Below are 14989 nucleotides of genomic sequence, written 5' to 3'. Positions count from 1 at the left end.
CGTGCATGTATACGTGAGCAACGGAGATCATCAATTCTTTGTCGATCGAGTCTCTACAAGTTCAGTCTCTTATTCACGATGGGAAATCAGCCCACCAAGCACACTGCAGCAAAGCCCAAGAAGGCAGTGCACTGGAAATCGGCAGGTAGGTCTCCTATAAGCAAGTGAGCCACGACGAGCCTTTCCCTGCTTTGATATAAGCTTGATCCGTCATCTCGAACGCAACTGAACGGGGTTTGGATTTTCAGTTGGGCGTCTATTTTTAGCGAGTTCGTTCTTCGAGCAACGAGATACGCGACCATTCATCCGCCCTTTTCCTTACTCCTCCCCCGTTTTCGTCGTGTCCTATCGGCTATGGTTGCGGTTCTTATTTCTCTCCCTGCCAAACCGTTGACCTCACTGACACAGAACGTGTAATTCGAATAATTTGCCTGGTTTTCTCTTCTCTTCTCGCTTTTCGCGATATCTCTGCGAATTATCTCAGTCTGGCGATTGTTTCCACTCATTCATCTGTTCTTAATTTCGTTCCCTCGTTCGATCTCGCTTGATTCTAGAACCACCGGCGCCACCTGGAAAGCCGGCACTTGTTCCAGGCTCACCATCTTCGGCACCTGACATCGTAACCATCCGCTGGAGTCGTCCTGCCACCGATGGAGGCTCACCAATACTCGGATACGTGGTGGAACAGAGGCGGACCGGTTCACCACACTGGGTCCGCACCTGTCCATCGCTCGTGCAGCAGACAGAACTGTCACTGAGCGGGCTGGAACCTGGCTGGCGGTATCAGTTCCGTGTGATGGCCGAAAACATTGTCGGACGGTCGGAAAGCAGTGAACTGTCCGATCCGCTAACTGTCACCCTGCAAAGGAATGCCATCTCGGCGCCCCGCTTCGTCCACGAGCTGTTCGATGGGACCGCCGTCGAGAACGAGAAGGTAGAGTTCCGTGTGCAGGTGGTTGGTACACCAGCACCCCAAATCAGCTGGTTTAAGGATGGATTCGAAATCTACAGCAGTCGGCGGGCGAGGATCGTCACCGAGGCCGACGTCAGCGTACTCGTCATCCATCAAGCAGCACTAACGGACGAGGGTGAGATCAAGTGTGCGGCCACGAACCGTGCCGGGCATACGGTAACCCGTTGTCATCTCACTATCGACGCGTATCCGAAAATACGCTTGCCACGTCAGTACGAAGATGGTCTGCTTATCGAGGCGGAGGAGGTCGTGCGTATGAAGGTGGGTCTGGCAGGACGTCCGCCACCTTCCGTCGAGTGGAGCCACAACGGTGAGCCGTTGGAGAATGATGACCGACATGAGATTGTCACCACGGATAAGAACTCAACGCTCAAGATAACCAGCACAAAGCGTGCCGATCGTGGAGAATATCACATCCGCGCACTCAACAAGTTGGGGGAAGATAATGCATCCTTCCTGGTGACAGTAACAGCTCGCCCAGAGCCTCCCGGACGTGTAACGGTGGCAATCTCGTACGGGAAAACTGCCACACTCAGCTGGTCCGCACCGGAAGACGATGGTGGATGCAAGATAGGGAACTACATCGTTGAGTACTATCGGGTCGGTTGGGACGTGTGGCTTAAGGCGGCCACCTGCCGTCAGCTCACCGCCACCCTGAGTGATCTGATCGAAGGCTCACAGTATCGGTTTCGTGTGAAGGCAGAGAATCCGTACGGATTGAGTGATCCTAGTGAGGAATCGGACATTCTGTTTGTGCCTGATCCGAAGCGTGGTATTACAGACGCCTCAAAAATGCAACACCAACCATCCACTTTGCCACGCAAGCGACGCGATAATTCTCAATCACCGCTTCGGGAAACAACCTCTAGACCCAAGAAAGCTTTTACGCCGGAACCTTACGGACGGGATGAAATTATGCGCGAGATGTCGTATGGCACTCCGCTCGATCTGGGAATTGGTCATGGCTACGCTAGTAACGCGTCACCTGTTCCAGCTTTGGTCGTTACGGAACCAGCCCCACTAGCCGAACCAGAATCAGAGTCGGAATCCATTGGTCCCGCAACGACGAATGTGGGTCGTACCTCAACCGTTAGCACACAGCAATCGTCCCTGAAGGCGATGCAAAAGTTCTCCAAAGAACCTAGCCCACTCTCGTTGAAGCTATCGGATCGAGATCTGTCGTCGAACGGTAATAGCTCCGATCAGATGGGATCTGGCTCGGTAAGCGGCGCCGAAGCTCAATCCAACCAGCAGCCAAGCCAAAAAGCGGCCATCCACAACAGCTCGGAGTTCATGTTGGTCCTCTACAACGAGCAAGAAGCGAAGAAATCCACACGTAAGTATAATCATCATCGCGGGTGTTCTAGAGATTCGATTGTTTATTTTCTCCAGATGCTACTGGTTTTGCGTTTGTATTTTGTGTATTTCGGCAATCAACCCTTATTGCGCTGCCCGTCCAAAGATCAGCGTTACCAACTGAAGGCAACGTCGATGATGGTGGGAAAATTTCAATTGCAACACATTCCAAATACTATTTCGGTTTCGCTCATGGTTATGGTCTACTGATGCTAATAAGCTTTGGGATTGTTGTATGGTGCAGATGAAAATTTCTTCTCTGTTGGAGGATTTCTTTATTTATCAAAAATTTTATTTTGTTTAAAAAAATGGCTTTAAAAATCGACTGCTAAAGACCGGAAATGTAATAATAATCCAAATGAAAGCCGTTTGAAAGGTGGCGTTACGTTGAACGAAACCAAAAACAATGGAATCGTTTTCAGTTCTACTCGTTTGGCAATTGGTTCAACTACTTGCACTAGTGCGAAATAGAATTAATATTTATTGCCCATTCTACAAGTAAAATTACCTTCAAAAAACACCTCCACAAACCTTTTTGTCATTGGAGATCGTGGTGTTTGGTGGCTGCATGGGAACTTTAAAAAAAACCCCGTCACAAAACAATGGGGCGCTTAGCTTAGACAAGGCGATTGTGTGGCCTTTATTGAATAGAGATATTTCCATAAAAAGATCATCAAAATCGACACCTTACAGTAGTGCAGTTTGTACAATGATACTGTTTTGTCGGCTTCTTTTTTGTCACAGTTTTGCTTTTTGTGTTGTACACCATTTGTAGCTCTGTGTGCACTGTCGGTTTTCATTGCTCCCCCCGTTACAAGCGACACGTTGTATAGCAAATTTATTTGTTACAGCAAGCAACAGCACCGCCGATGGGTTAGCAACTACTGGATCCGTACCATCGGGTGCAGTGAAATCGCCTTGGTTTCGTTGGAGGTTTCAGAAAGATAGGTACTTCCTCGAAAAACTTCTTACACGACGAGGTTACCCGGGTGTGGTATCACGCATGTCGTTGCGATGCTCGCGAACCGGGCCCGGTAAGCAGTTCATCCCTGGCCGTAGAGAAGTCTTCAGCATACTGCTAGGTGGTAGAAAGATGTTTTAATAACGAAATGCTCCGCACGCTGCATGGATCGATTCGAAGCGAGTTTACGAGTTGGACACGTGTTGACTATGTCTATTACATATCCCAAAGCAACCTGTCCACTTAGTTCCTCCACAGTTCTTTCAATCATTCATCTATTTTATGCCTAATTCTACATTGCAAGGAGTTTGTACTTGTTTGCCGCGCACTCATTTTGCACCTTCAATAATGTTACTTAACCAAATGGAAGTCGTTGCTATTCCACATATGAATAACATGTTGGATCTCTACAACCTACAACAGGTAATTCTACCTTCGACTTTGAGCTGGATGAGCTGGTGGCTCCTCCACCGCCCCTATCACTATCTGCACCGGAGCTTAACGTGGAACCTCCGCCTGCACCAACCATGCGTGTTGGTGTTAGTTCGACGGAACTGCTCTACGAACGTGCTATGGCACGTTTCTATCAAGCCGTGGCTTACGAAGAATCAGAAAACCAGCGTAAAGAAGCAGAACAGGAACAGGCCATCCGACGCCGCCAAGCCGCTGTCCAAGAGCAAACGCAAGAAGAGAAGAGTAATGTCACAACCACAACCGTCAGCAACAGATTGGCCGATCGTAGAAGTAGCCTCCGGAAGCGTCTCTCGGGGGATAAGGATTCGATCGTAAAGCAGTCCAGCTTCGAGCAGGACCAAGTTCTATCACAGCCGCAGAACCAATCTCAACAACAGCAGCAGCTTTCACATTCCACCCTAGCTGAGGACACGATCGATGAAGAACCGGCGCAAGGTGTGGATCAGACCGAATCATTTACGTCTCAGCCTGTCGGATACTCCGAAGAGGAAGAGTCCGCTTCATCCTCGATGAGCTCAATGATTGAGGAGCTGAAGAGACGTGAACAGCAGCAGAAATTGCTCGAACAGCAGGTTCTCGTGCTGCCGAAACGACGCGGCTTTATGGATGATGATGAAACAGACGAAGAACCGTACCATCCCGGTGGCGAACGCATGAGATCACCGTATCGTAATCCAGATCCAAGTCAGGCGATTGAGATCCTCACCAAACCGATGCCCCTGCCGGATCCCAACTTTGTACCGAAACCTATCCTCAAACGACCTTCGACGGAGGTACTGGCAAAGGCAGAACAAGTCGCTAGTAAACAATCGAACAGTAATCTCCAAATCGGTCCACCGCAAGCTCCAAAGCAACCAACTCCGGAGCGAGAGAAATCTCCTGCAAAAACACCTACTCCACCTCGCAAGATAGAAGAAGCGCCACAACCGGTAGAGCCGAAGCAGGAATCCAAACCGGAAATAGAGTATCCTCTTTCCCAGAAGCAAGCACCAGAGGGACAAGAGATCGAGCGAGCGATCGTCTCCGAAGCAGCTCGTCAGCGACGTCTCGAGTCACGTCAGAACTCCATCGAAGAGTCACGTGCGGTGGCCGATTTTTATAGCGATATGGTACAACAGATCGAAAGCTCAAAGAAACCTCGCAAACTGCCGCTCTACATGAGCCCTGATGAGGTACGCCGGCTGAATGAGCGTGAATACTCACGAAACTCTTCACGAGCCGGTTCGCGATCACCACTCCCACCGGAAGATGCGCATCTAATGCGTGGCCGTACTTCAAGATCACCCTCGCTATCTTCCGACCATCCGATGGTTGTACAGCGCGGCAGTAGACCAGCCCGGGAGAGCAAGATCTTGAGACAACGATCGGCTTCAATTGAAAGTGACGCCACCCCTAGACCACCTTCCGTCACGAGAGACACTGTCGGCAGTCCGGTGCAGGTGCGGGACGAAGAAAATGGACGTGTCAGTAGACCGACCGACAAGAAACGAGGTACGGGAGTAACTGGCGCAGCGGTTAGAAATCGATCACGATCAAATTCAGCCATTAGAGCCGGGGCACAGAATACAGCAGCGCCATCTAAAGTGCCATCAACAGTGGCTGCTGCTCCTTTGGCGAATATAAATGCCCGCAGCCTCTCCAAACAGCAACCTACTCCAGAACCTGCCGAACCGGAGTTACCAAAATCCAATCCCACCATCCAACCCGCTTCCGATGCCGCCGAACCGGAGCCAAAGGTTCCGATCGTCAAGGAGGAGGAAGATATGAAGCCTACCATATCTTACCTGACAGATGTGGCTCTGTTTGTGATTGCTTGCTGGTTGTATTTGTTCAAGAATCCCAAACTAGCCATCCCTGTCATCCTGCTGATCATGTATCGACACATCCGGGAGGCGGTCAAGGACAAGATTCCTGCCTGGATGCGACGAACAGAGGCGACGACCAGCTGAGAAAGCTGTTGCAATATCCTTACCGATAAAGACATTGTTTCCATTGGCCCAAGGATCGCGTCCTCGTTTCGGGCACATGTTTTTGTTTCTTAGTGTTCCGTGTAGCCAGCACTACCAGTTGGGGACCAGCCAAGTAGTCATGGGTGACGCTTTTACGATGCCGGTTCCGTGTTCCGCACCGTGTTTCCGTTAATTTGCTGCACCAGCTCACTTGGGTAACTATACTTATGCTACACTTGCTAGTGCCTCTTCCACAGGGAATTGCACATAGCGACAAAAAAGAAGGTCAGAGACCACACCCTCCGTCGACGATAAGGAATCTCGGTCTCTGTCACTCAACTGTCCCAAAAAAAAACATTTACGCTTAACTTAATATTACTCGACATTAGACGACGTGCTTTCGTTGCACGCTCACATCACGCACGCATACACAGACAGCCAAGTACTACACCGGGTTTACTATTATGTTGTTTTGCACTTGGAAAGAGCGAACAAGCTGACCAGGATCGTGTGCATTCCCAGATGCAACCGGTCTCGGTCGAGTGCACCGAGTGTCCCGATTATGCTCACAAAGGCACGCACACATTCACACAATCACACTCCACATGATTATTTTTGTTACCTCAAATTGTTGCACTTTCGCATGGCATGGGAACCCGCGTTTTGATTCACCGTGAACCACCACGGGCTCATGTTTTTCTTTGGTTTTGTTCTGTTCGGTCGACATTACAACAATTGCGCTGTTGCGCTGTTGTTAGGTTGAGGAAATAACGACGACCAACAAGATTCCCATTACTAGCCGGCCACTAGCTGTTTTACCATACGTGTATTTGTACTTTGTTTACGTTTAGAATGGATGTGTATGTATATACGTTTATGAAAAAGCAAATCGATAGAAAATCGGTTAAAATAAACATAACAAAAAAAGGATCGTTCACATAAAAATTCCCATAAAAAATATCTTTTTTACATTATAAAAATATTGAATGAGAATGTTTTTGGGATAGTATGTTTCTTCAAAAGACGCACCAACGTCCTGAATGAGCAACTCGAATAAAAAAAGAGAAAAAAAAAGAAACTCTTCCCATACCGGGAATCGAACCCGGGCCTTCTGGGTGAAAGCCAGATATCCTAGCCACTAGACCATATGGGATGTATGAGAGAGAAGCTTTATGGTTCAAACAGAATTGCTATCATACGTGCTAAAATCATTTTATATGTAGAATTACCCACTTAATGCTCAAGACCTTCAGTCAGCATCTTTAAAAATGCATATAAATGCAACACCCACCCAGTATTCCACCCAATATCCATTGCATTAGTAAAAGATGAAATCGGAAAAGGAAAACTCCGCCTAAATGTAGGCAACACAGCAAGCCAAAAAGCTGCACGGCATCTTTACGCTGCTACTGAAAAGCTTTCTTCGTAAGCTTTTACAAACGTATCCTCCTAGAGCGAAAACTAATAATTTCTTTTCACGTGCAAAATACTATCAAACATCCAAAACACAACAGCCTTTAATTGATTTACTTCGATATATTTGTAATAGTACTACAACCTTTGTTCGTTGTAAAATTATTGCCTTTCCCTAAAACCATCAAATCGATCTGCGTGTTAATGCAACATTTCAAGAGCAAAACTTAAAAATATCTACCAAGTGCATGTCGTATTAGATACGAACAATGTTTGTTTTTCTGAATGCTTGTGTGGTTTATGAATTAATTCACATATTTCGCTAAGCTTTAATACATTGCCTATCTTCACTCGGTGCGTTTGGTCTGCTTTAAGCTGACGGTGTTGATGTGCCTTTCTTTCCATCGTCACCAATTTGCTTATCGTTTTGTTTTGGTGACTCATCTTCTTATTTACACTTCTACCGGACATTTCACCATATTGAGAGCAGTAACAAATCGTTCCCAGTGGACGAGCTGTTGTCTAGTGGTGCAGTTAGTACACACGGACTCATCTATCTTACGGGCTAGTAAAAATTGTTTTGGAGAAAAAAATGTCCCTAACACCTTGCGCACGGCTAGGGACAGCTATCACAATCGGGTTGCTCGCGGGTGCTTTAAGACATCCGTTTCGAGCTATTCACATGTTTTTTTTTTTGCAGGTGCTCACAACCCACGTAACTATGTGTTTGTCACATTTCGCGTAACCATGACATAGCGGGGTGTGTGCTGTTTCAATTCCAAATAGTCTCTTCTTCGGATCGGATCGGCGAACGTTCTAAGCCGATCCGATCAGGAACCACGGTAACACTACCGTAACGGCAATGGCCGCAACACAGGTAACACAAACAACGATCATGTTGGACACGGCTCCGGCCTGCTGTTGCTTCGTTCGATTTAGCTCACTGTCTGTGATGAGTAGCTGATCTTCGTACGGGTCTTTGGTAAACTCCAGTACCTCCACATCGTATCGGAACTTCACCTTCGACGACTCTCGGCGCCAGAATAGATGGCCCGAGTCCCGTCGATCCAAACACCAGACGGGTTCGGGGGGTGGAATTGCTATCAAAGAAAGCGAAAAACAAAACACATTGATTAGCTTTTCTTGGAGAATGGAACCCGAGGGTCACATAAAGTGGTCCCTTACCTGAGATAGTCATGCTTTCCTTGCGCGCCTTTGCAGCACTCTGCGCGTCAGTGAAGTACTCGCTGCCGGACGCCGAAAATTCCGCGTACAACACACGGGCTGCCTCTAATCACGATAGCGCGATGTTATCGATTCCGGTGCTTCCAGCCTAATGATGGTTCGTGACGGTTCTACCCCAGTACTCGATCGACCTTTGCACGCGTGAGGCTCGCGGAAACCGAAAAAATCCACCCCCGTCAGTACACTTGACGCGCGCTGAATTTCCTACCACTTCACGCCGTCTGACGTCTGTGACGTGTTGAGGAGTTGATGGGTTCACGAAATCGAAATCCGTGGGGTCGATAAATCCAGCCCGTTCGGCAACTCACAAATTGCAATTTCTGCTGATAGTGACGATAGTGTGGGGGCACACAACTCACAAATTTGGTACAGTGATTTGCTGTACCTGTAAGGGTACGAGGAAGATGGAGAGAGATAGTGTGCGCTCGATCGCGGTCACTCTTTTGGGCCCAAGACGTACTAGATGGCTTTCAACTTCAGGGCCGCGTCCGTTGATGTATCTGCTGTAAATGAGGGACATAAAACGATAGAGAAAGAGAGAGAGAGAAAAAAGACACAAATTAATATGCGTCGTAATCTCGATGTAAAGCGTTTGTTTTTGTTTGATTCCATAAGACCGATTCCGATTTTCATCAGTGGTTTCTTCCCGCACAAGGGAGAGAGTTTTCTTTAAAGCCCAATCGCATGTCACTCCATGTTTATCACAAGTGGTTTCGAAAGTAATTCGCTCATGAATTCCAACCCCAGCAGGAAAGATCTGTTTATTTTCTTCTCGTCAAGAGTCATTTGCATGCTACTGGGAAATGAAAACTGGGCAAACCCTCTCAAATGCTGAGCTTTACTTCGAGACGCAGACAAAATAAACAAACCATTCACAAAAAAAAACGTACTAAAATGCATCAAAAATTCAACTGAGACTCAGTGTTTATACTAAGGTCGTTCCAAGTTCTTGATTGATGATCCTTTCTACTAGCAGTACTTCATAATGAATTTTAATGATGTGTAGAATGATAATACAACATTTAGCAGGAAGTTGGGACTGTCTGGAGCTCCAAAATATCCCTCGATATCTCCGCATCTGTTCAAATAAACAACCATGCGTCACCTCCATTTTCCAAACGACACAAACAGACCACATCTTTCAGCTCAGACCATATTCGTATAAGCGCGCTCTAGCTTTGTCTCTCACTTCCGGCATGGCGTCTACAATGGCGAAGCACTCAGCGCAGGATGTGATAAAACCGTGCAAATAACCTAACCTTTGGCGCAACAATAATAGATTGCGCAGCAGAATCTGCAAAGGGGAAGCTGTAAAGACGCAATATGTGACCCCGAATATTGTTCCTCGGTTGTCCACATGTGTTCATGTCAAAAATGAAACGTCTATGACAGGTTTGTAGTTATCGTTATCGAGCTATTTATAGCGTAAAAGATGTTATTGGCGCTTGTGATGAAGGTTGGCGTATTTCCCGAGGGCGTTGTGTTAAATATTGTTTTCAGATGCATTACTTACACCAAATACTTCTTTTTTTAGATAAGAGGATGTACGTTGAGAAGATCACAAATTGGTTCTGGTGCGTTGCAATATGTGTGTTTGCCAAGTGTAATTCCCATATTGTCTAGTGGTTAGGATATCCGGCTCTCACCCGGAAGGCCCGGGTTCGATTCCCGGTATGGGAAAAGCTCTTTTTTTATTCTCTTTTGCTCTTTTTTGTGTAAGAACCTGTCACGTCCTCCACACGCTGTTTACAAGCAACCGAACGCATCAAATGGCTGCCTTTTAACTCAAATAATCCCATTGGATCGAGGTCACTTGGAAACAAAACAACAACGATTGCCACAAATAACAACACTTCAAGTGGGTTACGTTATTCCCCATGCTCATACAGAGACACTCCACGTTCCTCCGCTAATCGAACATCGATGGGAGGAACAGAAATGCGCGGTGCATTTTCAGTTATTGCATTTTCATTGTCACGACTTATCGCGTCGCTCGTCGATAAAGAGCTTGATACTGTGTGTGTTTGAAGAAAGCAACAGAAAAGAAAACGAACCCAAGAAATGCGCCTCCAGTTTTTTGCTACATTTTTGTTTTAGACAGCAAAAGCCTTTCATCCACCTGCCAGCTGTTCGTTTTAGAGGGTGCGCTTTCTTTTTGGAGGTAACTTGTAGCGAAGGCTTGTTTAGGCGATAAACGTACACTTGTGTTGGACACATTCGTGCAGGTCAGGGTTGAATTCGCACGTTTAGGCGTCGATAGAGGGATGGATTTAGTGATCACGCTGGACGGACTCTCGGTGTTCGTTGTAAATTCGAAAACCCCGGTTTCCGTTGCGTTTCGGTTTTGTGTACGCGAGGGCAGGTCAAGTGAAGTCATCGAACGGGTAAACTAATGCGGGTTTTTTTAGTTCAAACGCGTTCGCGCTTTGGTGCATTTTTTGCTACCGCTGCCAGGCCCCCTCGGTTCGAACATATTCAGCAGGTCAGCCGAGCGGCGGTCGTTGGAAATCGCTTCGGTCAGCGTAATTGAGCTCAATTGGTTCGTTGATGGCCGGCACATGGTACGGCACGTTACCCGGCGTTTTATGTGCCCTTCAGATCCTCAACAACCGGATCGATCGACCGTTTGGCGATCGGTGATGGTCGGTTCCGATTAATTTTGCGTTGTGCGCTAGTTTGACCCAGATCGCGCTGAGCTAGCAGAGTGCCAATTCGAATGAGATATGAGAAAGGGTTTGATAAGAGGTTTGTAAATAGTCCAGCGATCTGTTTTGGAACCCTAGTTGATGTGACATTTCGCACAAAACACCCTACACCACGTGCTAGACAAGGGGGGAGAACCTTTTAGTAAGCATAATACAGAAGGAAAGCACCCCAGCATCTTCCACATCATCAACAAGTTGAAGCGTTGAGTTGAGGCATGTGATTTATGCCGCGCATTCCGGTCTCTGGACCGTATCATCTGCGCCAGCTGTTTATTCAACACTTGTGGTCCAGTGGTCAACGAGATCACACGCTCGTAACACAACAATTCACGATGAGCCCGGGGTTCCAGCGGTCACCAGGGTGCCCCCTGTGTCCCAATACCGCACACAAGCGGACGTTGTTAATTACGAATTGCAAACGCGTGCGTGTGCCGGAGACTCAGGGCATGTAGGTTGATAAAAATGTCCATAAACACACTAAAGCCTGCTCGCGCACTCTTGATACTCGCGTTACGCAAATACGCACACACGTAGTGGGCAACGTGATAAGCTTACAGCAGTCCATACACAGCACAGGATCTATTTAATTGCTTAGATTATTTTACTGATTCCACTATGTGGTCTATGGTGCGCGAAGAGGGCAGGGCTGTGGTTTTTATCACTCGCGTAGGAAGGTCACAAGATTTACTGTAACGCAAATGTCGCCTTCACAATTCTGACGCCTCAGAGTGACGTTTTTATGGTTGCCTAGTAACTAACACCTCGGATAAAGCACGCGTTACTGTGGGATCAGATCAATGATTGATCACAATAACGAATCCAGAGCTTTACATGATCTACAAATTAAACACCCACCAACAATAGCTTGAAGCTCACCGAGAACTGCTCCGACGAGTTCCCCATCACTAAGGTGGCTTCAAGTCTCCTCACCCTTCCACCACTTCCTGCCCTCACTTACATTTTGATCAATCTCCTGCAGAAAGTAAATTTCCCGACACCTTCGCGTTCGCTCGTCGTACGACCTCACCACACACCATACGGGATGATACTGGCCCAGCTCTTAGGTCAAACGCGTCGAACTTGGACGAAGTTTATCAATGACACCGAGCAAATGCACGGGAACTTTACACCTGATCCACCGTACACCAGACCAAACCCTTCCAAGAGCGAGAGCCGCCGCGCTCAACGACGCGTCGTACAGTTTTGCGCGCGGTTTGCTTCAACGTAGAGCGCCCCGCGAACGGGGTTTGATGATTGCCGGAGTTACGGCGCTTACGTCACGCCAACCGTTGCGTGTCCCACAGACACACACACACACACACACACACTACAAAAGGGAAGCGGGCTTTATTTACCTTCTGTTGGTAATTTTGCGCCAATGGAGGGAGCTGTTCGAGACCCCCGCGGCAAACCTTAAAATGTGCGTTTGTTTGTGTGTGTATGTTCGCACTCGTTCGTTGGATTTGTTTGTTTGTTTGTTGCGTGGTGTTGGGTGGAGTTTTTAAGAGGGAGGGGGATAATTTTTTGGGGTTGAATTCACCACTTTGCAGTCTCGTTTGTTTTCTTGTTGCACGCTAATGACTGCGGTTCGTCAGCTGGAATATGAAAACTGATGCGCACAGACACTACACGAGGGGAAAGATCACATTACGCGGAACCGTCCAGGTTTCGACCGCCAGTACGGTTTCGAAGCACTTCTTGAACCAAACCTACCGGTTGCTTGGATTTGCTGAAAACCGGTTTTCCAACTCGCTGGGCCGGTAATCACCCACTCTGGTTGAATTTTCTTTCCCAACTGGCCAACTGGACGCCTAATATTTCAACCCGCTGTTCCTGTATTTCGTGTTTCTGCAAGCGTGTGTAGGCACACCAAACCCAGGGTAGGTCACGCTGTCAAGCCTCGTGCAACTCTTTCTATCGTATTACAACGGACACTCTTGGACGGCGAAAAGGGCATGCAGTTTCAAATTTGCATTTACAGACACGCACTTGCACTCCCGGTTCGATAGGTCACGGTGGTTTTCCGTTTGTCGCGGCTATTACTTTCATCACGGGTTACGGGAAGTTTAAAAATCGATTAGCAGTTAATCGATCACAGTTTTTACGTTCCATCCCTTATTTTCCTTCAAATTTTCAAAAACTACGCACTTGTCTACACTCCAGAGATACGGAATCGCACGGCACACAGTTATACACGCTGCTGTCCCAACGGCCTCACAAACCGAAATGTCCGACCCGATTACGTCCGAGTCGCTGGGGAGCTTGTGATGTGATGTTCGCGAGCGTGTCACTGTGAGCGTGCGTATTTTTTCCGCGCATTCTTCTCTTCTCGGCCCCGTAATGCCACCCATGCATCGGGACGCGCAATCATAGCCACCACCCAACCACCTAACATCGTGATCGTGAGTGTGAGGTATTCGATCGATCGATCGATTCGCGTTGCAACCGTTGGCAGCAGACAAAGAAGGCGGCTGCATGCGAATTGATACATCGCATGAAGGGCACGTGAGCATCGAACGCGAAGGGCAACTGACAACGGCAACGATACGATCCAGCCCCGAGTGTGTCATCTGTGAGCGGTGATCGCTTTTGGAAAGTTGATGCTATCACGCCAGAACGTGGTGGTGGGATATGGTCAGACAATCAGGTGGCTACTTTGTAATTTAAATTGGCAACACTGCCAACCAACCCGAGGTGTTTGGTTTTTTAGTGGTTGAACAATTTATACAGACAGTGCTGGTCATAATTGTACAAATGGAGGGCTACATTTCCACTATACATTTCCTGGTGTTTTTTTTCCACTTCCGAATTTAGCTTTCTTTGTATGTTTGATCCCAAAGTAGTAAGTGATCATTAGCATCAAATTATTGACAGTCGAAGGCACCCATTTTTGATACTAATTCACCGTAGTAGATAATCATTGCCAAAGAATTATATCGTGAACTCAAATTGGATGCTACGGAAGCAACAACATACACTTTACTCACCTCTTATTAGCACCTAGCCGAGAATTGAAGCCACGCTTTGGAAATATTCGAGATTTTCAGCGACAGAAAACGTATTTGGTCTACTCAATCATCATGAACAGAGTGAATCCCAGACCGGATGATATCAACACCCGGATGACAATTATTTACCGGTGTGAATCGGAAAAATCCACCTCTATTCGGATGCCACACGTCGAACCTATAGCCGGCTCAAGTCTATTCCACAGTGCCAACCATACATCACGGCCACACGTGAGCACGTCTTGCATAATTGCCCTCCGTCGCTGTCATTGCCGACGAAGTTAGCGAATGCGGAATAAAGCATGCACTACGTATATGCACATCACGACCTTAAAAATAGCATTAGCTGGATGGAATAGAACCTCCTCAACTCCTTTTTGCGGTACTTGCGAACGAACTGCGTTCCATACACGAGCACGTGCCTACCGTTCTATAGCACCTGTGGATCGATGTAACGTTTTCCCGATGGAACGCACGAGGCCACCTTCCCTCTAGAGGAAACGGATTCGATTACACCATCCACGGGGATGGCTAGATGCGATGAAATATCAGCCACAGTCAATTCTTCAGTATCAGGAGCGAACCACGGTCAACACACAATCAGCAGCCACCCGATTGACGTCACTTACATCAAGAACTTTCTTACAATAATGCACATCAGAGGCAGGACATTGACCGGGTCCGCAAATCGTTCTAATCGATCGAATCCAAAACATTACCATCTTCAACTAATGGGAAAGACAGCTGGAGATGGTAATGGGCAAATAGGTCATGCTGGTGTTGTTCATGTGTGTTTAAAAAAATATATATATTCCTTTAAATAATCTGCACGCAGCTCTAGGTTTGGGTGATTTGGTGTGCGTAAAGCATTCTGTATGCCTGAGGTCAATTATTTATTACAAATC

General features: G+C 47.3%; 2 protein-coding genes and 2 non-coding genes across 4 annotated transcripts; 2 read left to right on the top strand and 2 right to left on the bottom strand.

Moving 5' to 3' along the window:
• The first annotated feature begins 77 nt into the window (after positions 1-77).
• On the top strand, positions 78-5713 carry LOC126561384 (titin-like). The gene is made up of 4 exons (XM_050217495.1): positions 78-145; positions 555-2309; positions 3181-3411; positions 3714-5713. Exons 1-4 carry the CDS (start codon positions 79-81, stop codon positions 5711-5713), a joined length of 4053 nt encoding a protein of 1350 aa, XP_050073452.1. The 5' UTR covers position 78.
• A 1081-nt stretch (positions 5714-6794) lies between these two features.
• On the bottom strand, positions 6795-6866 carry Trnae-uuc (transfer RNA glutamic acid (anticodon UUC)). The gene has a single exon. It is a non-coding gene; the product is annotated as a tRNA-Glu (tRNA).
• Positions 6867-7942: 1076 nt separating this feature from the next.
• On the bottom strand, positions 7943-11979 carry LOC126561193 (uncharacterized). The gene is made up of 3 exons (XM_050217140.1): positions 11936-11979; positions 8312-8373; positions 7943-8226 (listed from the first exon to the last, which is right to left on the bottom strand). Exons 1-3 carry the CDS (start codon positions 11977-11979, stop codon positions 7943-7945), a joined length of 390 nt encoding a protein of 129 aa, XP_050073097.1.
• Positions 9980-10051, top strand: Trnae-cuc (transfer RNA glutamic acid (anticodon CUC)). Its single transcript has one exon. It is a non-coding gene; the product is annotated as a tRNA-Glu (tRNA).
• Positions 11980-14989: the final 3010 nt, after the last annotated feature.

Source organism: Anopheles maculipalpis, chromosome 3RL (genome assembly GCF_943734695.1).
Source record: "Anopheles maculipalpis chromosome 3RL, idAnoMacuDA_375_x, whole genome shotgun sequence".
Classification (NCBI taxonomy): Eukaryota; Metazoa; Arthropoda; class Insecta; order Diptera; family Culicidae; genus Anopheles; species Anopheles maculipalpis.
Note: the sequence above shows the minus strand (reverse complement) of the source record. Positions and strands in the feature narration are given on the sequence as shown.

Bases quoted from the DNA above. Each gene is read 5' to 3' on its own strand.
- LOC126561384 (XM_050217495.1), top strand. From the start codon at position 79: ATGGGAAATCAGCCCACCAAGCACACTGCAGCAAAGCCCAAGAAGGCA. The intron at 146-554 runs GTAGGTCTCCTA...GCTTGATTCTAG, and splicing joins AGTGCACTGGAAATCGGCAG to AACCACCGGCGCCACCTGGA. The intron at 2,310-3,180 runs GTAAGTATAATC...TATTTGTTACAG, and splicing joins AGAAGCGAAGAAATCCACAC to CAAGCAACAGCACCGCCGAT.
- LOC126561193 (XM_050217140.1), bottom strand. From the start codon at position 11,979: ATGGGGAACTCGTCGGAGCAGTTCTCGGTGAGCTTCAAGCTATT. The intron at 8,374-11,935 runs GTTGGTGGGTGT...GGCGTCCGGCAG, and splicing joins TCGGTGAGCTTCAAGCTATT to CGAGTACTTCACTGACGCGC. The intron at 8,227-8,311 runs GTAAGGGACCAC...TTTCTTTGATAG, and splicing joins GGAAAGCATGACTATCTCAG to CAATTCCACCCCCCGAACCC.